This window comes from Accipiter gentilis, chromosome 11, assembly GCF_929443795.1.
Source record: "Accipiter gentilis chromosome 11, bAccGen1.1, whole genome shotgun sequence".
Taxonomy (NCBI): Eukaryota; Metazoa; Chordata; class Aves; order Accipitriformes; family Accipitridae; genus Astur; species Astur gentilis.
Genome location: NC_064890.1, coordinates 22736384 through 22763559, shown reverse-complemented (window position 1 = coordinate 22763559; position 27176 = coordinate 22736384). Strand labels below are relative to the sequence as shown.

At 44.2% G+C, this 27176-nt stretch overlaps 1 protein-coding gene across 3 annotated transcripts in view; it reads right to left on the bottom strand.

Annotated features, from left to right (window-relative positions):
• The window catches only part of TRABD (TraB domain containing), a 39509-nt gene extending 13263 nt beyond the window's left edge, over positions 1-26246 (bottom strand). The window contains exons 1-6 of one of the 3 annotated variants that reach the window (XM_049814498.1): positions 26143-26246; positions 13799-13870; positions 11484-11562; positions 8711-8877; positions 7593-7733; positions 923-1033 (exon numbers count right to left, since the gene is read on the bottom strand). In XM_049814498.1, coding sequence (XP_049670455.1) covers positions 923-1033; positions 7593-7733; positions 8711-8877; positions 11484-11562; positions 13799-13822 — 522 coding nt within the window. In that variant the 5' untranslated portion in view covers positions 13823-13870; positions 26143-26246. Of the gene's footprint in view, positions 1-922; positions 1034-7592; positions 7734-8710; positions 8878-9009; positions 9104-11483; positions 11563-13798; positions 13871-25415; positions 25515-26142 lie in introns of those variants that run through there. The other 2 variants (XM_049814500.1, XM_049814501.1) reach the window with 2 other exon arrangements.
• Positions 26247-27176: the final 930 nt, after the last annotated feature.

Below are 27176 nucleotides of genomic sequence, written 5' to 3'. Positions count from 1 at the left end.
AGAACTGATGCCAGATACCACACGACAATGTGAGGTGAGACTTTGCTGTAGCTTTGACTGACAAATTTCAGCACAGTACAGAATTTCTAGAAAATTCTTTCCTATGCATACCTGTTTAAAAATTTCAAACAACTACTTTAGAACAGGACAAAGCTAATATATATTTTTTTTTTCTTTCCCACTTAAAATGTTTCACTCTGGTCTGGAATGCTCAGGAAAATAAGCCTTGAAACAGTTTTCTTTTTATTAAGGTTAAATACACCAAATTATTCCAGATTCTTTAACAGCTACATTATCTCAGATTTCCTTACTACATTCTGCAAGGTCGATACATATACTGAAAATAGTGTCTCAGTATTTCTAGACAAAAACAAGAGTAGCTGTGATACACAGTAGAGGTCCAGCTACTATTTACTTCCCAGTATCACAGCTGGCAGTAGTACAAAAGGGAATGTTAAAAGACCAGATAGGACTAACAGACTAGTCAGATATTTCACTTCCCCAACCAATCTTTCTAGATGAATGTGTTAGATCTCATTAATGCTTTAGAGTTGGTTTTCACAGCCTGAAACCCTGACACCACCAACAGTGGGACCAGGATCCATATCCAGAATCCAAAACCAATTGTTTAACAGGAACAAAATAAATAATTAATGAAATGAAAACTAATGCCATCAGAAATATCAGGAAAAACCCTTATCTGAAGCCTATCTGGAGTTGCTTTCATGCCACTTAGGGCTACAAACCTCTGTACTTTTGAGTACACTTTGAAGCCGAAGATGATTCTTACTACTTCACAGGCTTCAGCACAAGTATGGCCAAAGTGCTCTTTTCTAGTCACTAACAACTGGTTTAATTTAGTTCGACTCTGGGAGCAAAAGGCCAGTATTTTGACCTCAGAAAAACCATTTCAAGTTCGCACCTCTTTGAAAGCCTCCCTGAATTCTCCTCCTGGGGCCATTCCCAGCTGTTCTGTGATGTGAGCAGAAACCTTCAGAAGCAGCATTTGCATCAATCCAGACATGACTCCATTCTGGTGGAAAAGGGAGAAAAACATTAAAAAAAAGAAAAAATAAAATCAACAAGCTGTGTGGATTTCGAAGAAGAATGTACTGTTCACAGTAAAAAAAATAAAAAAACATTAATTATCTTAGTGAAGCAGCAGCACTGAAGCTACCTTTTGGAGCCAATTCACTGATAAATACAGCTCTTATTTCAGCTTGTATCAGTTGTGAAGTAGCTTTTCACTTCAATGTGTGGCCAAAGTATTCTCCCTTTCACCAAAAATATATTACAGACTTAAGAAAGGAGGGCAGCCAGACTTATTCCCATCTGTATTTACTCCACCTGCTGGAAGAATGCTTCTGAATAACTGAATGGTAAAACAGCTTATACTGTGCATTTAATTTTTCTTGATCTATCTAGTTACAGAAAAAAAAAAGGACCACAAGAGTATATTCCATTCAATGTGCAGTGAACATCACGTTATAGAGATACTGAAAGGGAGATAGCTAGTGGTCTAATCATAGGCACTTCCACAGTCCTGGGAAACACTAGGCTGAGGATTGGTTAGGTTAACAGACACAGAAACACAGAGAATCTACTGTTGTGCAAGAAATTGCAGTGCATGACTTCAGCACATAAGACCTTAGAAAAGGCCTCACAGTCCCGAGTACAACTCACTCCCACAAGCAGACTAAAGGCCCCTCCTTGCAGTCTTACTACTTTTTGAACAGAGACCTAAAATCAAGGCTGCTCTTTAAAAAAAAAAATTCTCCTATATATACTTATGCAAAATTTCCCTTCCCTATACTTTTACAAAAAGAATGAAAAAACACCTCAAACAAATCCTTTCAGAGCTGTTCCTTCTGTCCAGCTCTAGCTGTCCTCAACCAGTTATTTTTATGACTAAGACTCAGTGGCTGAGTGTTACCTGTCCCCAGGTGTAACCTGTACCTTGATTACACATCTCCTCCCATTTGCCATCAGTTCATACCACTACCAAAAAGCGCATTCCTCCTTCCCTTGACAAAGGTTAATTTCCTGCTATATCACCAGCTTCATGCAACTGAAGATGAGGTTACATGGGATAGCTTGAATTAATATAACAGCTTGAAATTACCAGAGGAAGGTCCTGGTCTCCATTCCTTGCTCCCAGGACCATGCTCAAATGACCCATCCTGTGCCAGATCTGATGCCTGTGTGACCTCTCCAAAGGCTGCAGGCAGTTTCTGCAGTGAGGTGAGCTCAAGAGTCACTGAGGATCAGAACTGGCAAAAGAGAGGGGCTATTTTCAAAGCCAACTGATTATCTGCTTTATCATGCTATATAAACTAGCAAGCATGGCAGAAAGGGCAGTGGGCTCCTGGGGAGAGATGAGAAGAAAGAGGGCAGTGAGAAAAAAAGGTTTTTGGCATCTTTGAGATCCAGCTCAAAAGCCTGGGGGACAAGGGTTTCCAGAAGTTCAGAAAAGATGCCCACAAAGAAAAGAAAACTAGGATAATGCAGCCTGAGGTTTTTGCTGGCTCATCTCCCCTTCAGGACTGATGTATTTGAAGTTGCATTTTTACATCATGACAGAAATATTCATCCCTAGAGGGCTTTAAACTAAAGTTGCTGGGGGAGGGGAACCTCAATCCATCCCACTGCTACCAGTTTGATGCCAGTGCCAGCAATAGATGCCCAGAGCCTGGAGAGGGATCACAGGTCAGCAGGAGAGCACCTGAAGAGCAGCACAGAGGAATTCCAGCCAGCAAGTCAGCTTCATCAGGGGCCCAACTTAAATGCCTTTATGCAAATGCAAGTAGCATGGGGAATCAGCAAGAGGAGATAGAGATGTGCACACGCCTGCAGGGCTATGATCTTATTGGCATCAGACATGGTAGGATGGCTCCTATGACTGGAGTGTTGGAATGGAAGGATGCAGGCTCTTTAGGAAGGACAGGCAGGGGAGACAAGGACGGCATGTCACCTTCTATGTCAATGACCAGCTGGAGTGCATGGAGCTCCTTCTGGGGATGGATGAGGAACTAACCAAGAGCTTATGGGTCAGGATTAAAGGGAGAGCAGCGTCCGGTGACATTATAGTGGGGGTCTGCTACAGGCCACCCAGCCAGGACGACTGAGCAGATGAGGCCCTCTACAGACAGATAGGATCAGCCTCACAAGCCCTGGTTCTCATGGGGGACTTCAGCCACCCCGATATCTGTTGGAAGGAAAGTATGGCAGGGCATAAGCAATCCAGGAGGTTCCTGGAATGTGTGGATGACAACTTCCTTCTTCAAGTGATAGAGGAGCCAATGAGGAAAGCTGCTATGCTGGAACTTGTTCTCACCAACAAGTAGGGGCTGGTAGCTAATGTGAAGCTCAAGGGCAGCCTTGGCTGCAGTGACCATGAAATGGTGGAGTTCAAGATCCTTAGGGCAGTGAGGAAGGCGCACAGCAAGAGACAACCTTGTCTCTAAATTGGAGAGGCATGGATTTGACAGATGGACCACTTAGTGGATAAGGAATTCACTGGATGGTCGCACTCAAAAGAGTTTGCAGTCAACAGCTTGATGTCTGAATGTCGATGTCGAGACCAGCGACAAGTGGTGTTCCTCAGGGGTTAGTATTGGGACTGGCACTGTTTCTTTGTCGGTGACATGGACAGTGGGATTGAGCGCACCCTCAGCAAGTTTGCCAACCACACCAAGCTGCGTGGTGCAGTCAACACACTGGAAGGAAGGGATGCCATCCGGCGAGACCTTGACGGGCTTGAGAGTTGGGCCCGTGCGAACCTCATGAAGTTCAACAAGGCCAAGTGCAAGGTCCTGCACATGGGTCGGGGCAATCCCAAGCACAAATACAGGCTGGGCAATGAGTGGCTAGAGAGCAGCCCTGCAGAGGACTTGGGGGTAGTAGTGGATGAAAAACTGAATATAAGCCAGCAATGTGCGCTCGCAGCCCAGAAAGCCAATTGTATCCTGGTCTGCATCAAAAGAAGCATGGCCAGCAGGTCCAAGGAGGTGATTCCGCCCCTCTACTCTGTTCTGATGAGACCCCACCTGCAATACTGCGTTCAGTTCTGGGGCCTCCAACATAAGAAAGACATGGACCTGCTCCAGCAAGTCCAGAGGAGGGCCACGAAGATGATCAGGGGGCTGGAGCATCTCCCCTCTGAGGACAGGCTGAGAGAGTTGGGGTTGTTCAGCCTGAAGAAAAGGCTCCAGGGAGACCTTACAGCAGCCTTCCAGTACTTAAAGGGGGGCTACAGGAAAGATGGGGAGGGACGCTTTAACGGGGAGTGTAGTGATAGGACAAGGGGTAACGGTTTTAAACTGAGAGTAGATTTAGATTAGGTATTAGGAAGAAGTTCTTTACTGTGAGGGTGGTGAGGCACTGGGACAGGTTGCCCAGAGAAGCTGTGGATGCCCCATCCCTGGAAGCGTTCAAGACCAGGTTGGATGGGCTTTGAGCAACCTGGTCTAGTGGAAGGTGTCCATGCCCATGGCAGGGGGGTTGGAACTAGATGATCTTTAAGGTCCCTTTCCAGCGCAAACCATTCTATGATCCTGCTGCCTAAAAGAGGGATGCATCTTTGAAGGGTGTCCAAGTCATTTGTGCTCTTAACCTGCATGAAACACCATGATTAGCATTGAGACAGTGAAAAGGACAGGAAGAAAGAGGAATACCCAGGCAAAGTATGACTGCAGAATTTAATGCCCTTCCCCAGGCATCTGTTAGTGGCAGCTGCCAGAAGGCTTCTGAAGCAGATAAATCTTTCACTGGACTCAGCATGGAAATGCTTATACTATATATGGGAACACAGCCTAAGAAGAGGGCCTTGGGGCTACTCTGACTGTATAACAAATCACAGATCCAGCCTGAACTGCAGAACTGCGGGCAAAAACAAACTGTTTGTATTTTAGTCCTCCGAATTTCTTCTTTTAAAAACCCTAATTTCCATGGACACAGCCCTGTGCCAACACAGCCTTGCAACCTGGAGCCTGGAACTGGTTTTCCTACTGCTGCAAGTGCACTGGAGGTTAGGCTTTAAAATGCAAGGGAAGGTAGCAAGTGACAACAGCCTGTTCCTGCCCATATGGATGTACCCGTTATCTGCCAATTCACATTATATCAATTTTATTTAACAGAACAATCATGTAGGTTATCTAAACACGGAGGGCTGTATTGCACGGTGCAAAACTAGAGCTCTGTCGCTGGCCAGAAGTGTTAAAAAAAGCCAACATTACAATATATTCCTGCACAGGTGACTTCAGCCTAAAGGAGTAGGTTAAAGGTGAGGTTGAGCTAAGATTTTGCTGCCACCTGCCCGCTTTCTCTTCTGCCCCAGAACAAGGTTTCTCAGCTCTTCCTCTGTGTCAGGACCAGCAATCGTACAGCCACATAGGGACATGATACAGCTAAAAAGCAGGCCCTGTTCAGACTGCCATGCAGCCATGGTATGGACACAGAAGGGACAGTGGAAACAGGAAGCCAGGGCAGAAGATAAGAAAAACCTGTCTTACCAGTTTGGTTTAAGCAAACTGTTACTGTGCATCTTCAGGTAATCAGCATTTGAGCCAGATACCAGTTTGCATCATGTTGCTTTGCTTAATGGAAAGCAAACAGAGAATTCTCTGCAAACAACTGTTAAGGGTTTTGAAATTCAAGGAGGAGCTGGAGGAAGGCTGTTTTTGACCTGGAACAGTTGCTTGATAAGCTGTGAATACCAGTGACCCATTGCAAGTGTGTAATGGTTTCATATTAATCCTCAGTTTCCAACTTCAATTAAGAGCAATGAAATGCAATTTTACTGCTTAAGGTTTACACAAGTGACTATAAAAAGACAGTTTCCTTTCCTAATTTGATACTCAAGGATAAAAGTTGGAAGCTTTGACTTTTGGTGTAACTCTAGGGCCTGAATGCACATTTCAATGAAAGGACAACTGAAGCACAACTGAGCAACTCAACAGCTGGTTTGATTTTTGCTATAGAAAAACAAAGACACTATAATTTAGCATCCTGGTTTTCCCTATACAGCCCATGCTGCTACTGAATGAAAGGGGGAAGGTTGTTTTGGTTGGTTTTTTTCAGTTGAGACTATAGACAGAGAAAGATACTATTTAAAAGGCACAGTGTCCAAATTTTATTATTTGCATAATCCCTGGTGACAAAGGAGACTAAGATTGAACTGTAACAATAGGAAGGATCTTTGTATTATTCTCTGCTTTGGAGCCAACACAGTCTGTGTTTCCTACTGTCTGCAATAAGATCACTTCAGGCCCTGGTAGGAAGTGCTAATTACAAAGCTGCCAACACAATTTACATCCCAGAAGAAAGAAGTCCACCATTTTATTTTCATCATCCTTTTCCTCTTAACAGAGAAGCACAGCAAAAACAGTTGCATTTAGCTTTGATGTTAAAAAAAAAAAAAGGCTTCTGTGCCTGTTTAGTAGGTCAGAAGACCCCCAGCTATGCTGCTCTGGTTGTTGCGAACATGCATTCTTTTGGCTACATGCATCAGAACAATCCACCTTACCTAAAATAAACAGATGGATGCAGTAATTCATGCAATATGCAAGTGTTTTGCAATGTTCCTTCCTTTGACAGGACATAAATAAAGAAAACAGGAAAGATGCATTATTGCCTAACTCTGAGAGTCAGAAAGCCTGCACTAAGACACTATGAGCATGCGCGTGCACACACACACAAGTAGACTAGTCTGTAGCCACTGCAAGTGCTTCTGCATGGATGCAGATTATAGTCTTATGAGGAGTGCAATCCTGGAAATTCCCCAATTACGTCAATAAAGCAATTCCAATATGTAATTACCACACAACCAAAATAACAATCTATGAATTTGTTCATTCAACTGGACACTGGAAACTGTTTTTACTATTGACCACATACTGCCATTCTAATCAAATGTCCTGTCATTTTTAAGTCAACTTTGCTCTGTTTCACTGTGCCTACCTTAACATTACTCAAATACAAGCTAACCGGGCAAAACTGAAAAAATACAGAACACTTGTTTTGCACACACATCCCAGACTGTCAAACTGCCGGAGCTGTTATAAATTGAATAGAATCCCACACTTTTCAGCCCAGATTTTTCAAAAACCTTCCTGAAGGCCTACTGTCAATTAGAAGCTACTCAAAAGTGGATGAGAATTAAAAAGAGCGAGACACTAGGATGAAAAAGGAATGCAACTAAACAGATCATGACAGACAATACCAAAACTAAGTGCTCCCTTAATAGCTGTGATACAGATGCAGATTGTAGAAATAATAATCATATTTAAGTATATTAGCAGAGCATTACAATTACAAAGTTAGACTTGTGTCCTGCAAATGGAGCAACTGTTAAACCCGGGAGGATTCCTGCCAAGGTCAACAACTGCCCGTTGTGGAACAGAAGCCCTCAATACTCCAGCTGAAAAAAAACCAAAACAAAAAAACCCAACCCCAAACCTAACTTTGCCACTGTAAAAGTACTCTCACCTAGGTGAACACTATTAGGTTCCCAGCTGGTGGGAACACTGGTTTTGGTTGCAATTTGATGAATTGCTCTTAACACAGACCTTTAATTCTCCCTGTGGGAATCATACCTGCTTTATAGCTTGTTGAAGTTTTTCCAGATTTATTTCTTTGGCTTCTTTTAGTAATGTCTTTTCATCCATCTTTAACATAGAAACTCTGTACTGGCATAGTTCCACCACAACTACATCAGGCTGTACTTCTTGTATTGTCTGAAAAAGATTAATTTATTTACACCAGTTTAAGAAGGATTAAACAGAAATACAGCCAATATAAATAAACTGTCATGAGAAAAGGGACTTAAAAGCACATTCCAACAACCATTTTCAATTAAAAGGACAGCGAAGGAGTAAATAAGACTTCTCCAAATAGCTATGTATGGAGAAAAACATTAAGGAAGATGACAGTGAAATGCTTTAGTTACTGGATGCTTTGGGACAGAAGGATGGAGAACACATTGTGCTGAGGAGCGGGCGGAAGAAAAACTTGCTGTTAAACTTTTCACATTCACAAAGTTCCTTTGATCATTCTCTGCGTTTCATTTGCAATCTGAGTTAGAATAAGCTTTCGAAGAACCAGGGTTGATGATTCTGGCACAACATTCCTCCCCTCTAGCTCCTGGCGAATAAAGCCACTCTAAACTGCAGACTCTGCATGAGGAACAGTATGAAACAGCTCCTAGAGCTTCAGACCTATCTGCATCTTGAGAATGGAATCCAAGTTTGGGGCGGCATGGTTTTACAGCTCAGTATTATACACCCTGGGCACAGAGAAGCTGTAAACTAGTTTCTGTTCTAGGCTTTGCACCTTCTCAGCACATCCCCATCACAGTGAATATGCAACCACCACTGTATGCACTATTGGCGTGACATGATGCTGTATCGTGACAGGCAACATAAGCTTCCCTAGGGGGACTTCTACTTTTAACACTGGCACTGTATCTGCATTTGTTTTTCTAAGGACAAGTAAAAATATTTGAGATGGGAGAGCAGTGCACTGCATCAAAAAATTAAGATAATATGTCTGCCTTTTAGTTCATCCCACAGCGCTGTTAGCCTTCCAACAGCTAACAAGAAAAAAAAAAAGAGTCTGGGGGTTAAGCAAGTCAGAGAACTGGACTTCATTCTACTTAATGCTAAGCTGACAACATTATAAACATGCTGCTGAAGGTCTCCCACTTAGTATTTACCTTCACTACATCCTTTTTGCTGCTGTCACTGAAGTGGGCTGTTCCAACCACATATACTTTAGAACCATCCTCAGTGTCAAGCTCAGTCACAGTGCTTGGTAAAGTAGGCTTTTTCTGCCTCTTCTTCATCTTCATCTCCAGGAGAATTTTAAATGCATCTGCATCAGCTATAAATGTAAAGAAAAACAGAACAACACACATGACTATAAAATGCACGTAAGTAAAACAGAAAATAAAAATGTCACCACTAAACAGCAGAGCAGAGCTAAAAGGCCATTGATTTACCACTGTAATCTTACATTCAATTCTGAGGCTACATCATTGAAAGTGCCACCACTGGAGAGGCTGCCTCCAAGCATGGGTCTCAGTCCAGGTTTCCTACCCTGTGGACACTGGGACAGGTTGTCCACGCAGTTCAGTAAGGGAAAGAGAGAAGCTGTGTGGCAGGTGAGGTGGATAGAGAAGCAAAGAATACTTAGAAAAGGTATACACTAAATTGGAAAAAAAAAAGGCATTTTTTTAATTCTACAACAAAAGCGTTCCCTTTTGGGATTTTATCTGTATAAACGATAGCAACACACGTACACTGGTGTGAGTATGCTGGTAAAGTCACCTGCATATAATGGTACATATAGGATACCTACAGTACCAGTCTTAACCTTCTCTCTGATTAACACACCAGGGATCAAGTATACAACTGAAAATTAAACCTTAAGAGGTATTCAGGTCAGGAAACCAATCATTCTTTCCTAATTTCAACAACAAACTATTTAAGACCAAAACGGTACAACGTGAGTTTAGCCCATCTATGCCAAGCTTGCCACGGAAAATAGGAAGATCTATCGGTTCCATCACAGTTGCTTGTAAAATGCCAGAAAGCCTCATTAACTGAGATAGAGAAGCTTCAGTTTTACATCAATGGGAAATATAGTAACTTTGAATGAGTCATCTTTAAGCTGTAACACATCTTAAGAGGAAAAAAAAAAGCATCAAGTAGGAAAGCAGAGTTTTGTTTCCAACCAACTCTCTTTCTCTGGCAAGCTGCTGCACAAGTTAGCAGAGGTCTCAAGTGGTCCAGAAGCCTGGAATAGGATCATAATCCCAGGGGAAAAAAAAAGTTAGTGAACAGTTTGCAGGCAGGATGTTAAAGGTGCAGACAAATTACAGCCTCCTACCATACATTCGTTTCATGAATCTGTTTTAACTGTGCGGCTCTGGCCCCAGATCTGTCCCACAAATACTTATCTCACAAGATTCTATGTCAAAAAAAAACCCCAAACCCAAACCAAAAGCCACCCTCCAACATCCTTCTTATTTAGCAGTTTAGCAGCCTACTACTTCATGGTCAATACCCAAGAAAATGGTCTTAGATCAGACCATACTAATTGCAACACATCAATGTTGCTGCCAAAACAGAGGGTGATGCTAAGGAGAGGGTGGGGAAAAATGACCATAAAAGGAAGGAAAAGAGGCAGGGCTGTTGCATTTGTAGCACTCTCAGTCACGTGATCATAAAAGCAGCCATGGTAGATCAACCTAAATCTACCTAAGCAAATATCCTGCCTCCCACAATGGTCAGAAGCAGGTATCTAAGGAAGAACATAAGAAACGGGGAAGTGTGCACATCACCTTCCCCAAATACTCTCCTAACTTAAAGCCATTTATGGCTCAGATTCCCCCAGTTGAAAGTGGTTTCTATGTATTCGGTAACCCTTAAAGGATTTAATTTCTACCAATTTTTGAAGCCTTCACCTCATACATATATTCAGAACTGGACTGAATAAGGTTTCATGTGAAAAAACCTGCTATAACAGCATAGTACCAGATGCTATCATTTAAGGACATAATCAAGGAAAAAATTCTCAGAAACAGCTATGGTTTTTATTAAACCAACTTCTATATCTGGAGAAAAAAGCAACATAGAAAATTAATCTGCTTCTTTAGGTCTGAATGTTTTTCCCATAGCTTTAGTCAAGGCTCTGTTTGCTCCCATGATTGTTTTCTGAAATCTGCGATCCTTAGGGATTATTCAGCAACTTCAGCATTATAGTATTGTTGCCGTTACTGGCTAATTTGCCCTAAGGTGGTTCAGAGCCTATTATGCCCCAGAAGGCACAATCTGAATGTTCCTATTGTTCAAAATGAGCATTGTATACATTAACATCACAACAGTATATCAATAAAAGCAAGGCAAATCCTAAGAAGCCCTTGTTTTCTCCTCCTGAGAAAGAAATGTCTGTCATTACCTGACCCTTACCACTAAAAACTTAAAGACTGATACTTTTCCTGGGCTTCAGAAGACAGTTTTGGCTGGAATACTTCTATCCCCACATCCTGCAGGCTTGGCCTTCATTTCAAAACATTATCATGCCAGCATGGGCAAAGTATTCCACTTGGGACAGCTGATTCAACATCATAACACTAGATGCCAGAATGCCAAAACAAACACATACTTACACATCTCTGGCTTAGAGAGCAACGACCAAGCTTAAAACAATAGCCGAGTATATCTATTAAATCAAAACCCATTTACTTTCTTTTGAAAGCATGGGAGCAGCAAACTGACAATCAATATGACATTGCTCTTTCCAAATTTGGTTTACGCAACTAGGCCTTTCTACAAATCATGAATAGATTAAGTCAGATATGACTTCATTCACATCTCCCTTTTGTGCTAACAGCCACATCCTTATTAGGTAAGGAAAAGGCATAGGCGTTTAGCTTAATATACTTCCAACATGATACACCCTCCCCAGTCAAACCAGAAACATACAGATATTCTGCGATACACTTGACGTTTCCTTTGGGCCATCTTCTGGTGCATCAGAGGAGGACATTGGATCTGCAGCAGCCTGTATGAAACAAATTCAAAAGGAGGCTGGGAATCATAATGAAATGTTTTAATACATCTTTCCCCTTGTGAGTTTGTTCAATTTGAATCTACATATGATATTCAAGCAAGTAAATAATTTAAGCAGTGTCAACAGTTCAAAACATCTCTGGTTTTACAACTGTTTTTCTCCCAGCTGGATAAATATGAGAAAGAACATATAAAACCCAAACTATTTAATGCCTATTTTAAAAGATAATATTTATATCTGACATGGAGTTTAAAAAAATCTGATTCTACAATAAAAAGAACAAATTTATCTGTAACACTACTACAGTGTTTTCCATGTTGGAAACTAAAATGTGCACTGATTATTATAATACCATTGCCATATTTAAGATGGCGTATTTGACTCAACTACCAGTCAGCATTAGTCTGTCAGGAGTCTGACAAACTTAATTGGCACTCACAAGAATACGCATATCCATTCAAGAAGAGTCTGCTCACGTATTTTATTCTGTTGGAGTAAGTGTAAGGTAATTACACAATATGCACACCCAATCTTACAAAGTTTATGTGTATGTTGACTTTATATACACGAGAAATCAAAAGGATGCAAAGCATCTGCATAGTTTTTTCTTTAAAGGATCAGACAGTAATTGAAAAGATTCCCAAAGACTGACTTTTAAATATTATCACTAGAAGTATATGAGGCAGGTCTTTGGCTAACAAAACCGTTACTTATTTTTAACTAACAGGCAAGTTTCAAAACCTGTGCACAGAATTCAAACAATCCCAGTCATTCAGCCTATGTCATCCAAGCCAGAGAGGCAGAGTTAGTGCAGAAAAGAGAGACTTGAGAATCAGGGAAAGCTCAACTGTAAACTATCTTCAGGCAACTATATTAATTCAAAGTTGAATCAGGATGATTACTGGGAGAATTTGGAATTCCTGAACAACATTAAGTCAAAAAGTTAGAGACAGGATGTGAATCCATCATGGTTCAAAGTACCTTCCAAATGAAAGACAGTATTAATGAATCAGCAAGCAGGCAGCCAAGCTCTCCTGAAGGATGTCAGTTTTTTAGCTAGAATGACTGGTTTATTTACTTTGTACTTAACCTGGTAAGATTTAAAACAGGACTGTACAAAGCACATCCAATTTTTAAGAGCTTTCAACACGAGTAATTAATTTCTTCTTGCATTCCATTATGCCAAACAGCAATTTTCAGATAATAAATCCTGGGTGTTTTAGCTTGGCCCTACTGAAGGTAAGGCAAAATTTATCATACATTTCATGGCATAAGACCAAAAAGTACAACAGCTCTACAGTGCAAAGTTTAAAACATTCACAACAACATATCATCCTTTCACTACAAAACAAAAGTCTGTTCATTGACAACTGCAAACTGCAGTTATACCGCAAATTGCAATTACATTCACAAATCTAATTTAACACCAGCTCAGCTTTTGATCACAACATATGGCTTGACTCTACTGCTTGCATACGTAACTCTAGTCACAAAAATATTTTGGAAAAATGTATCCATCTGTAACATATGGAATTAATCCTGTCACTTATGCAGGATGTGTCATCATAACATTACAGTGGGAAAAGCACTAAGCACCACATTAAGAGTCTGCCATTCAGTTTTTTGGGTTTGTTTTGGTTTTTTTTGTTTTTTTTTTTTTTTTTTTTTTTTTTTAATTAACTAACAGGACACAGGAACCAACATTCTTATATCTCATAAGAAAAAAATTTCTTGAGCTTCACCTGTTAGACCAGAAAAGGGTTTTGAGATACATAGATATAAAAGGAGAAGAAAAGGAACAGAAAGGGTAGAAAAAAATACCTCAGTTTAATTTGGCAAGATACTTAACCTCTGTACAGTGAGATCATTCGTATATAATCAATTTGTGTAACCTGCTCACATTTTTTCCTCCTAAAGGTTTAAGCTCATAGGTTAGGCTATTTTCTGCAATTCCTCACTTGCAAGTAAATTAATAAAAAAGACCCTTTTCAGCTTTTGCAATTGGATGGAAAAGGACTCTGAAAAGAACAACCTAAATGTGGCAAAAAAAAAAATAGCACTCAGCCCCCCACCCTTCCCATTTTAAAAGGGGTCTCACACTGGTAGTCTTGACCCTCTTGACTTTGCAGCCCTTCCCTGAGGATAAGTGGAAGAACCTGGCTGATTCAGAGTCTTGACCTTCCCTGCAATTCTACTAAGAAAAAAAATCTTCAGCTCCAAGCCCTACCTCAGGCTGTTGCTCCTCTTGCATCCCTGCAGCGCAAGCTTATTTTCACCAACCACACAAGAACTGCAAGAACTAAAAAGAATGGAAGAGAATTAAAAATTAATGCTATAACCCTGAGTATTTAAGAACTGTAAGGGAAAAAAAAAAAAAAAACCAAACAGAGGTGTCTCTACAAACTCTAATAATAGTTGAAGTAATAAAAGCAACAAACTGAAGATGCGCAAATGCCTCCTCCTCAACTCTGCTGCTGTTAAAAAAAACCCCAAAACCCAAACCCACCACAACCCCCACCTCCAACCAGTAGGGTAAAACTAGCCTATTTCAATCCAGTTCTTGAGTTGGATCTAAATCCAGACCATAGTCCTGTTCTCACACACACTGAGAATATCTTGATAAACCAGGGTAGATTTTAGGGGAACTCAGAATTTGCTTTTTTTGCTCTCTTAGATTCTGCAAAAATGCCTTTTTCCTCCAGATCACTCATAAGTAATTGAAGATACAGGATGGCTGTCAAAAAGGTTTCAGCACTAGCAAAAACCTTGCTCAGCAAGATCAGTAGTTCTGTCTTGTCCAAACAAACTACACCAAGACAGTTTTTAGGCAAATTTTAGGAATCACCTATATTTCTAAGACTTCACCACTACAAGGAATAGGAGAGCAGTCACAGTCTTAACATTCAATTAGAGTGCCACACACATTGTTATCTGATCTGCATCATGTATGTATTTACAAATATGCTAGGGTCAGAACATCAGTATCATGCCTGTGTGAAAAACCCTGGGAATTGGGTTTTCAAACCCATAAGTGAATGGATTCCATGTCTTAGTTTTAAGATTCCTTCTTCCATCCATATTGTTCCAAGTCCAAAAGTTCTCCCTGAAGTTGGCAGAGTGCTATGATTTGACTTCGATGGTACTCTAAGGGGATTGCACAAGACACTCAACACCTGACTAGTGCTCATTCTGCTTATTCTCACTGCTAGCCTACTAAAATTGAAGCATGCTAGGGAAGTACTGCTTCTTCACTACAGCATTTTGGGTTACCTCCCTCTGACCTGTTTCACAGCACATGTGAACAGTGTTTTATTTTATTATTATTAGGCTGGAGAGCAGTCCTGACCAACTTATTCATACAACACGTTTGCAGCCCCGCTCTGAGGACTGGACAGACAAGTTAGGCTCCTGCCTTGTGCCCAGGTGAGGCTGGAGGAAAGCAGCTAGCTGGCGCCTGGATGACAGCATATTCCAGCACACAAATGTGATGACAAAAGCCCCCCCGCCCTTTCCCAAATACAACAGTCTTTCAGCCTGATTAGCACTCTGCATCCTGGTTTCCAGCCTTTGTTTTCAAGTGAGTTGGTTTGCTTTCTAGCTTTGCTTAAAATACATTTCTATAACAAGAGCATTTGCCAGGCAGCGTGAAACACGCAAGTGTAATTCAGACAGCTGGCACACCTCCCTCCACACACGTACGGAGGGACTTCAGCAATTCACACCTCCGCGTTGTCCACTGCTAGTGGTCAGCCAGCAAACCACGGGTCACAGCTGCAGGCTGGGCAAGAAAAATGACCAGGAGCCTGGCTTCTGCATGCTGCCTTGAGCAAAATCCCCACAAAACACAACAGAGCCCTGTGCCCCAAGCAGGCAACAGCTACAGACACAGCTCCCAAGCTGCAAGGCAAATACCTTATTAAAACAAAAACTACACACTGCAACAGTCCAAGAGGTTCAGTAACAAACTATTTATTCAAAAACATGAGAGAAGTCTGCACAGGCAACATAAGTACTCCATTGGTTTTGCTACAGTGCATAATACAAGTTTAAAACCAGGACCATGCCTTCCCCCTTTCCAAGGAGTCAAGGAAACTTGGGTGTCAGAGTAAGCTGAAACAGCAGGTGAAGCGGAACTGCTCTTTTCTAGTTCAGTGTTTCCACGATGTACATGTGGTATGGACAGCTCTAAATAAGCACAGCAGAAGGAAACCCCTGCCCCAAGACCCGCAACCTGGATGGGGACACACCAGCCCACTGACACCTCACATCAGACAGCCTGGCCAGAGCTGTCTGGTAGTGTTGTGGGCTTAAGCAAACCCAGAGCCTGTTTTTAACCTGTCCTGTCTCTATTAGACTGGTTTAGCTACTTGTAGATTTGTGCAGACCGGAGAGCAGATACAGGTTAAAAACCCAGCTTTTTTTCACCCACCCTGCAAAGGCATTTTAAGCTCAGATGACCAAACAGCTGCTGGAACAACTGCAGCAGCCATACTGAAGGGACAGTATGGAATGGAGATGCTGAAACTAACACTGTCCTCCTATAAAATATTTGTCCAGCTACAACATCAGTTAGGGATGTGTACCAATACTGTGATACTCAGCTCTGGGCTTAGTTCTCAACTGGTTTATGTGCAAAATATCACAGTGGTTTTCTGCCAGTAAGTCAGCTGGCCCTAAATACAAAGTGAAGTTCTAAGGCTGGCTGAAGGCCTGCCAGGGTTTGAAAATGTCTCTTATCAATGGGAGTGCTCTTAAAAAAAAGTGAACTGCACGTTTCAGTTAAAAGAACAGACTTCTATGCAGAAGCACAGAGTGATTTTTTTCCACCAATTGACATTTTAGAAAAACTAATCCCATTCCCACCACCAGGTAAATGATGTGTCTGATATTGGAAAGAGAGATCTTCACTGAAGTTTACTCATGCTAGCTAGCACTGCTTTTTATCTGACCTGTACAACCTTTGGAGAAAGCAAAGCTGTTCTTTTAGTGTGGTTCCCAGTTCCACCATAGCAGCGTTCCAGCCTCTGCAGGGAACCCACTGCAAAATATGACGATGGTCAGATGAGAGACTGGGCAGCCACACTGACAGGCAAGTCTGCCACTGCTTTCTTCTAGGAGATCTTGTTCTCAGGTGCTTAGTTCTGCTCAAGATCCACTGGAGGTAAAATTTTCCATGTGGAAGACCTGTTTCTGGATATTATTTTTTTTTTCCTTAGAATATGCCCAGGAATTCCAGTTATTCAGTCAACATTAAGAAAATTCTTACAACTGGTTGTCAACAGCAAACAAACTTAACAACTGCTGTGAAAATCTGAGTGTGTTCAAGCTCCTGCTTAGCATGAGTGACAATAGGCACAAAACATGTCAAGACCAGAATACAGACAAGGCTGGCTACTCAGCTAACCAGCGTCCTCATCAACAACACAGGAGAAAGTACATATATTCTGGGAACTAGTCAACTACCTTGGACTCCAGGCTGACCTTGCTCATCCACATAGAAAAGTCACCATCCCTTATATCTGTGTATTCACAGAAGACACCCACATCCCACAGTACTTGAAATACTAATCCTGAAACCTCTGAGAGGACTGAATATACCTTGCTGTTACACAGATAAGGAAATGAAACATATGAATCTGTATACATTTGCTTCCACCATGTCCAACAGCAAGAAAAGGTGCTGATTCAGATCAAATCCTGGCAAGCATCTGGGCAACTTAAATCCAAGCATTTCCAACTTTCTTAGAGCTTGATTTTTCAACCTTGCAGGTTTTTTTTAAATAAAGTTTAGTTTCCTGAAGAAATGAGACTAGGTAACAAGGCGGAGCTTATTTGTCTGTGCTTGCTAACCCACGGGTGAATTTTAAACAAACTTGGCAGGGAGATAAGAGTCTCACAGTCATTCAGAGGTGCAATGCACAAGCACTGCTCCTCCAGGAAAAAAAGATTACTGAAGATTACATGGGGTGGTGCGCGTACTTGTGAAAGAGAGGAGGTCGGCAGAACCTGCCAGGGAACAGAAGGAAATTCAACCCCAAGTCAAAGCCACAAACAAAAGAAGCTGTTCAGACAATTATTTATTGTGTTCCATAATATGTATACCACAACATCTCATAACCTCAAGTTCTTCTACTTACCATGGGATTTGGCACGAACATGCGAAACCAATCAAATCCCTCTCCTCCAGCTACTTCAAAGGCCTGTAAGAGGCCCTCACGAGATAAATCACATACTGAAAATCTCAGACACGACAGTGCATTTCTTTCAGACAGACTGGGAGATGCAGCTTCTAGGCACTCAAAGATCAGATTAGAAAGTATTTCTGTTCTCTTACCTGTCAGGAGACTGTCTTAACCTGGGATTCATGCCTCCTGTCGAGAGTGCCACCAAGAAAATTCCTGGAGCCAAAAGCAACAAGGAGTCGTCTGATCTGGCTCCTTATGATCCAGCAAGATTGGGTTTTGCCTCTGGAATTTTCTTGAAAGGACTCCCTGATGACTGAATCCCTCATTCAATCCCCAATTCAATCACCTTTTTTCCCTGGCAAATGGAAGTCTTGTGCTTGTTTAATCTTTGCTAGTCCTAGGGGGCCTGCCATTCACTGAGTGATTAAAAATTGTTCTTTATGTATATACGTATGAACAAATGAAGCCCTTTCCCCAACTCTTAAGATACCTAGGCAACCAAACAGGAATTTTTGAGACCACCCAATGAACTGCAAGCCTAAAATTTAGCCATTACTCATCCTACTGATAGTCAGCTATTTCCTTTCAAGGTCTCATTCCCCTGACAGCACACACAGGACAGCCATTCACACTGACAACAGCACTGTGGAAAAGGAGCTATATTTTTCCCCCTACACTTTGGGTATTACTCTCTTCCTCCCAACACAAGTTCAGAAAGGAACACACAGGTAAGTACAACATCTTCTAGCAATGCTTATCGTGCACAGTGGCTGACAAAAGCAGGGTGAGAAAGACCTCCCTGCCATGCTATTTTACATCAGTCCTCCAGCTTTCCTAATGTAAAACAGCTTCAGCAGAGCTTCCTCTTTGCATGAAATGTGCTCGTGAACTACTTACTGGCTCATTTTTCATAATGGGTATCCTTAGCTGACCAAAGTGTTTCAGTTCTAGCTGCCATATTTAGGCACCTGAAACTCTCTTAGCTCACAGTCTTGAAGAGACAAGAGGTACACTCACAAGTCCGGGGTTCTAGCAAGGCAAGTTACAGGCACTAAAACATGAGCTACTGTTAAAAGAACGAATGCCCTTTCTCGTTTTATTTCAACTAGGTGGTTCAGCGAGAAAATTCAAGCACAACACAAAATGGACATGCAGTTCATTAAGGTATCCTCCTACAGTAGGACTGAATTTCTTCCTTTATTGTCTTAAATTTGCTTCCTTCAGACAGTGATTCAACTGAATCAATAAAAAAAGGTTTTAAAAACTCTCATGCTCCTACCTACAAAACCACCTAGTCAGCTACGCTTTAAAAAGAAGACTTTTATTGAATATTTTCTTCTTTGTGAGCTATACAGAAATTCAGAAGCAGCATTTGCTTTTCTCAACATGTTGACATTGCAAGAAGGAAATAAAGTTCTCTGTATCTTATAATTGCTCTGCATTTTCTATGTGCTGCACATACATCAGAATAACTAGTAATAAAGTAGGAGCCACAAAACTACCACAACTTGTTTCACCTTTCATTGAAAGGGAAAGTCAACAACTTTTATGTCTGATTTCCCCCCCAACAAGTCTAAATACATGTAGTAATGCTTTCGATAGTTACAATATTCACTAGCATTGCAGAAGGTATCCACATCTCTCACTATTTGGAGTATTAATCCTGCAGCCTCTGAGATGGCATTGTATGTACTTCCCTGTTTCACAAATAAGGAACTGAGGCATATGAATACTTAAATACATCTACAAACCTGACCTCTGGTATCTAAACTAGTAGTTAGGAGACTGCTAGAGCCTTCAAAGCATTTCAGTTTTGCAATCTGAACTTTCCTTTGTTTTTAATCATTGGCCCTTCAGAAGAAGATCTCCCCACACCCCACTGGGACAGCACTTCCTCACAGTAACAGGCCAATATCGCTCATCCTTGTTCCTCTGGAGTTACTGTGGGAAAGAGGAGAGGTAGGCTAAGGACTGAATTTGATTCAAGAGCAAGTTGTGGAACAATAAAGTGGGGGTTCTCCAGTGAGAATGTGCCACACCTCACACAGGTCACACTGCAACTGAGCCAGAACTGACCTGTGCTGAACAGAAGTCACGGGCACAGACAAATAACTATTTCATGAACAGCCTTCTGACCCAGCCCTCTAACACCAGTATCCCTGGCCAGAATTCAGCCTTCGTCTGCTCAGCATGAGACGCAGCAATAAAAAATTTAATTACATCTACGTGCACTAAGTGTGCCGTGTTTCTTTTCCCTGCTAAACCTGCAGTTTCACTAGCAACAGATACTCACTTTAGCTGGTAGAGCCTGTGCACTTCAGATTCCTATTACACACTGCATAAGCACATCCCATTTGAATGCTGCTACCCATTAAAAGGACCACTTTATATAAACAAAAGAGGCAATTCAATACTTCAGAAGACACAGACACAACTTTTCTCCCACTGACAAACCACTGCACTCATTACTTGCTGTCTGGAATACGTAACAAAGCATCTTCCATGCCTAACATTTAACCTAAGGTGGCAAAACCAAATCAAAAGATACCCACTTAAGTGTCAGCACTGTCCTCTGCAATGGAAGCAAAGTATTTAAGATTGATGAGGCTTTTTCCATGCTTATGTACAGAAATCTTACAAATGTTTACAAACAATCATCAGCTCCAAATGGTCTCTCTTCTCTGTTGATAGACTGCTTGTACTCAGAAGGATGCATCAGCTGAAACCTGACTGCCAATTATTGCAACAGCCACAAATTCAGAAATTTGAACGTATTTCAAAACTATCACCAAGGTGACCTACTCTACATATTGCACGTACCTCTTTGACACAACCCACGCCTTTGAAACTTAACTGAGCAACTGGTTCTGCGATCACAGATGGTTGTAGATTGTGGCTCTGGTTTCTCATGACTCAGTTGTTCACAAGTTTCAAAACACAGATTTTTACCCTCTGAACATCAATGAGATGCTCCTGCAACATGAACTGATATATGCAGCCTAAACTCAGGTAACTGCACAGTGGAGCCAACATCCTTTTGCATACTTTGGAAGCTAAGTCAGACAACTAAATTAATTTTGTTTGAAAGGAGGTGTTGGAACATGAGAACATCTGGCCTGGGACACTGATGCACTGCAAACGTGTTTATCTTTTATCTTTATCAGTGGAAGACAAGAAGGCATTCTCATATGTTTTGTGTTTTTTAGAAATCATTGCTATTACATTGACTAGGGCTACTAGGCAAAATGAGTAAGTACGAGGTGAATCAGGATGCTAATGCAGAGCAGAATTGAGAAGAAATAACAGGCCAAATCCCTACTGTTTTAAGAGGCTGTAAAAAGGTTGCTAAATTTAGAAACATGGGACGAAACGACCAAAGTGGCATGGCCCAAGTCTGGCCAGCCACTCAGAAATTCACACTAAGAACTTACACATCTGCCCAAGACACTTTCCTATTTTACTTCACATGAATCACGCAAATTCAGGGAAGATTTGGAACCAAAATAATTTTATTAGACTCTCCTGCAATCAGCAGACTGGGGGGGAAGATATCCACTCAGCACATCTCCTCCCTCCAGGCCATTCAAAACTATGAACCAGGTGATACTTCTAATTCTGGGGAACCCTCTGCAAAACACTCCCAAGCAGAGCAACAGGAAAAGAGCACAGCTGCTGCATGCACAGTTTCTATGGAGCTCTACAAGAAGCAAATTTTCCACTCTCTGTTCATTACCTACAAGCAGCCAGCAAAGGAGATGGGTAGAGAAGTTCTGCCATGGACAACTAACTAGTGGCTGGGAAGGTATTTGACTGCGGTCCACAAAAGTGTTGCAGAAGTCTTCTTAAACTCCACATACACATTTATTCCACATGTCAATGGCTGTCTGCTGAGATACACAGAAGCTGGGTCTCAAGAGTACTGGCAGATTCATTCATTTTGTTACGAAGACTTTTAAATGCAATCCTTACGATGGTAAAATTGGGATTTTGTAGAACAAAAAAGTCTTGCCTAACAACCAAACACATTATTTTTTTATCAGTGCTCTTCTGCCTGCCCCTTCCATTCTAGTGTCCAAACAGTAGCTGGGAACAAGCTGATCTACTCTTTTTCAACATCATTAGGTGATCACAAAAGCTGAAAACATTGTTACAGGACACGGCCCACGTGCTGGCAACAAGCAAAGACACACAGCTCTACAGTGGCAGGGAACTGAAGAAAGAGGGTCAGGTTTCAAGACAGACCTGAGAGACAAAGCTCCAGGAAAGCAAGCAAGCTAATTCCAGCCTGCTGCCCTGCAGACACAGTAGCCCCACATGTCAGCACTAACTCTTCAGTACTACAGACACACTCACACTAAGCAGGAAAGTCTGCTTGCTTGCAACTCCATCCCGCTGCTGCATCGCTCATTCAATGTGTAAAGCACTCTGCGCCTGACAAGCTCAGTAGTTAAAAAATATCTTCCCTCAAAAGATTATCTCTATTTCCATTCCTATCTGCTGCCCTCCGAAGAAATGAGAAAACCCCTCAGCAATTCCTGATCCTGGTTCCTCACCCACAGGCCACCTTTACCGGTTACTCTGTAACTAGCAGTCTTGCTGTCCTTCTGAAGGACGGCTCCCAGTTGTGCAACGCAAGTCCTACCAAGGTAAGATCAGGATCTCCAGATGTACTGCACAGGTGACTGGAGACTTTTTTTCAACTCCATCAGCGCTGGTGTTGCTGTGCAGCTGTGGTGCAGGCTCTCGCTCCCTCTCGCAAGCGTGCACACCCTTCCTGCACAGAGACACAGACCTCTCCACACATGTGCGCGACATTGCACTGTCCCTACAAGGTTATTTTGCAGACAGCCTGCAGGGCTCAACCACTGGAAAACATGAACTCCTGGAACGCCAGTGTAGCCTCCCCTGCAGCTTGATACGTGGTGTCATCAGGACACTTAAATTCTTGTACGTGAACACGCGAAGTCCCTGCTTCACTCCATGATTTCAGCCAAACTGCACAGCATGTCAACTAAAGGTGGGGCAGGGGGGAAGGAGGCAGGGGGAAGAAACAGCCCCCCCCCCCCCTTTTTTTTTTTTTTTTTTACAAAAAGAAGTGGAAAGGAAGAGAGCTTGTCACCAAGTGCATGCATGTTTTCATACAAATCTATAAACTGCAGTTAATATCAAAGTTACGTGACCCCAAGCAATTTTGCAGGCAGGAAAAAAAAGTCACTATTTGTAGAGTTCGTAAGTTCAAATGCAGAACCACAGTATTAACTAACATGTTCATAGCATCTCAAATTTGAGTGGCCCTTTACAAAAACCTTCAATAATTGAAGGTTTGCCCTCAGAAACGATTCACATTAGAAACCTATTTGCAAATACCTATCTAGTAACAACCATTACCAACCGAATATATTGGTGAGACCTAGTACTAAATCGTCTGTAACGGACAACTGGTGCTGCTAACCAGCATGGACTTTCCCTGACAGGACAAGGAGAGCTGCAGAATCCCTCCTTCCTACTGGCACTAGCTGGCAAAACACATGCTGCAATATCACTTCAGACAGCTGTACTTACACACCACTCCCATTAAATCTGGAGCACGTGTATCTCTGGCCTGCTCTCATTTTCTCATTTTCTAAGACTGCCCCAAATCTCTTTCTTCACTTTTTCTGAGTAGCAAATAAGGAAAAAGAAGATGCTTTCTGAAAAGTACTATTTAAAAAAAAAAAAGCAATTGGATGACTCTCCCACAAGTAAGATGCCAATACCACTGTGTTTTATTCACAGCTGTGGTGGCGGCAGCAGCAATGTTTCATCATATTTACCATATGGAAGAAAGAATGCACTGAAAAACACATATAACTCTCCTAGTACTGAATTAAACTGTATCTGAGTCTACAGTTAACACACAAGAGTGCCAGACACTGCGACGGCTGACAAATTTATAATCAGCAACTCAAGTTACCGAAACTTGAAAGTCTACCAAAAGCCACAAACAGCAAGGCACAAACCAATGCCACAGCCATAACCCAGTAATTTCAATTAATAAACTCACTGAGCTTAGGATAATTAAATGTATGCATGTTTTTTCCCCTACTGCTAAAATACAGCAGGGAAAGCCCTGAAATCTGTTTTGTTTTTTTTGTTTGGTTTTTTTTTTCCTGCTTTATTCTTAGCTTTCCAAGAAGGAATACATGCATCAACGAGCTGAGCAGCAGGTGCACCAATATCAATATGCATCTCTACAAAATGGAGCGGTGAGGCCATTCCAGGCACCTTTGATATTTCTTGGGACTACTACTGACACCACCACACATGCAAAGTAGCATCTAACTTTTAAGAGCCCATCCTCTCGCTTTTCCAACCCAGCAGCAGCCACTCAGCAGTCGCAACTTTCTTCAAGTTTTACCGAACAAAAACATTCTCTTTCTTCCTGAGAGCTAGCCAAAAATAAACACCTTCGTTGTACGGATACCTGCGTACAGGATCACTGGTACACGTATTTTCCTCAAGAGAAAAGCACAGGCTATGCCTGGGACACGAGTTATTCTCCAGACCTGCGTCAATTAGAACCGTTTTCAGAGGCGAATCCGAAATCCTGCTTTCACGGTTTGTTGCACGCGATGAACAACGCAGACGGTCTGAAAAAGTCACAACTGTTTAGAGACCAAAAAAAGAAAGCAGAAAAACTGCGAGTCTCTGCTCTTCCCTTCTCCAGCTCGCTGTCGCAACCCAAACCACAAACGAATCCCACCCTCTTACCCCGAAACTCCTGGAAAACGTAAAGAGCTCGGAGCGCTCTGCCCGCGCCACGCTGCCACCTCCACGAAGCCCCAGGCCAGGAAACGGCCATCACGGAGCGCGTGGAAAGGTGCTGCCGCCGCTGCTGCAACCACACGCGGGGCCGGGACCTTACAGGCGTCCTTACCAAGGGACGCCTCTCCCCGGGCTGCCGGCCCTCTTGCAGCTCGCTGGCCGGCAGGGCGGGCCCCCTTGCAGGGCTCCGGCGGGGAGCGGACGGCCAGCGGCCCCCCACCCCCCCGGCCTCCTCCTCCCCTCCGGAGCGGGGATTTACGCCTCAGGTTCCCCGCTGCGAGGCCGAGGAGGAGCTCGCTCGCCCGCCCGGCGGGAGGCGGCCCCCCCCGCGGAGAGGGCCCCCTCAGCCCCCGCCGCCCGCAGGGTCACCGGCGGGGCAGCGCCGGACCGGCCCCGGCCGCCCGCCGGCGCGGGCGCTGAGGCGGCGTCCGCGGTGTTCTCGGCCCGCCCGCCGCGGGCGCCAAGGCCCGGGGAGCGCTTCCAGCGGCGGGGAGGGGGCCGCCTCGCCCCGCGCCCGGGCCGCCTTCCCGCCCGAGCGGGGCGCTGCCCGGCGGCACCTCCGGGCCGGCCACCTGGAAGGGCAGGGCCGGGTACGGCGCGTGTGAGGCGGCAGGCGGCGAGGGGAGGCGGCGGCGCCGCTCAGAGCCGACTCCCCTCCCGCGGGGGACCGGGCACGGGGAGAAGCGCGACAACCCCCCCGCTCCCCCTCACACACGCCCGCCCGCGCCGGGGCTCGGCCCCAACATGGCACCACCACCACCGCCGCCGCCGCCGCCCGCTGCCGCCGCCGCCCCCGGCCCGGCAGGAAGCGGGCACCGCGGCCGCCCCCAACCCCGTCCCGCCCCGCTCACTTGCCGTGCTCGGCGGCGCGGTCGGCGGGTCCCGGCGCTGAGCCGGGGCGCTGCGGGAGGAGGCGTCGGCGGCGCCGCGGAGCTCCGGCGGCAGGGGCACGCTAGCTGGACAACATGCTGCATTAGTCATTCATAAGGGGGGGCGGGGCCGGCGCCGCCGGGCAGCCTGGGCCTTGTAGTCCCCCGCCGCTTCCGGGCCCCCGCGGCGGCCAGGGGCGGCGGGCGGCGGCGGACTACAGCTCCCAGGGCGCACGGGCGGGCGCACGGGCCGCGGGGCCCGGCAGCCGCGGCAGCCCGCCTGCCTCCCTCCCTCCCTCCCTCCCTTCCTCCCCGGCGCGGCCGCCCTCTGCCCCGCGTTCCGGGCCGGGAGGTGCGGCGGCCCGGTTTCTGCGCCGCCTCGTAGGGGCCGCTCGGGTCTGTGCCGGGAGGGGGGCCTCCCGGGGCTTGCTGGCGTCTCTGCGGGGAGCCGCGGGGCGGCGAGAGGCTCGGCGGAGCGGGCAGCGTGCGGGGGCGCCGGCAGCGGGTGCCCGACCGCGGCGAGCGGTGTGGAAACGGGTAGAGGCGTAAGGGGGGAGAGAGCGCCCGTAGGCGTGGGGCCGCGGGGGGGTCCGTGTGGAAACGGGCCGCGGTCGTGGGTCTAATGGCGATGGAAGAGGCAGGGAAACCGAACTCCAAAACTACGTCGGCCCCGAACCGACCCGCGAGTTCCTCGGTGCGGTCCTGCTGCTTACCGCTGCCGTGCTGTCCGATCGCTTTCCTCAAGTGGACCTTTCCTCCTCTGCTGGAGAAGAGTTAATGTTTCACCCACCAAACCTGAAAAATCCACGTCGCACCTCCTGTTTAAGCACAAGCGGCATTTGATGACGCTTCAAGTTGCTAGGCTGACACATACAAATACTTTGTTGGTCGAGAGAACCGTTTTTTCAAGAAAGGCGCGTCAAGGCTTGATTATAGCTACTGAGTATTTGCTGAAATTGTCCCTTTTCCTGCTTCTCTGCTCTGACAGGTCACGGTTCAATGACAGTATGGCTAAAACACCAGTTTAGTCAGAGCATGTGCTTATTATATAAATACAGTTTCATTAGAACAGGTGCGAGGGTATGTTTTCCCATTTTTCTTAAGTATGCTACTTCATGGACATATTCTAGCCAGGGTTAGTTTAGGATTGGGCTGAGCTTTGGAAGTATGCGGCACGTAGAAATGAAGTACAGACATGTTGAGACAGTCGGGAATTTCACTTCCCGTTTCACGTAAGAATAGTTTCAACTTGCTATGAAAGCACAGAGCAGGCATTTCATGTGCGAACGTTCAAAATACACGTAATCAAGTAAAGGTATAAGCTATGCAGACCTTCACTTCTGGGGAAAAAATGTCATCCAGTGTCTGACAGATGAAGGAAGAAAATTTCACCGTGGGCATTTTAATCTACTGCAGTCCACAGATTTCAAATACCTTTATTTTTTTTTCACAACTCATGGGTGAAGGCCGCTGAGAAAGATGTGACACTGTACTGGACAAGAGCAAGTTGCTTTTGGGGATTGTGCCAGATGGCTTTCTTGGCATCCAAGGACATCCCCCACTCCAAGTATTGCCGTTTCCAGATGCAGCTGCTTGCTCCCCGCTGACCACAGCTGCTTGCTTCTGAGTCTGTTTCTAATCCCACCTCTTTTAGGCATCCGCCTTGCCCAGCCACAAGCTTTCCATGGCACTGGATCCACCATGGAGCTGTACCGTGGCAGGTAACAGGTATAACAGTGTAGTGTTG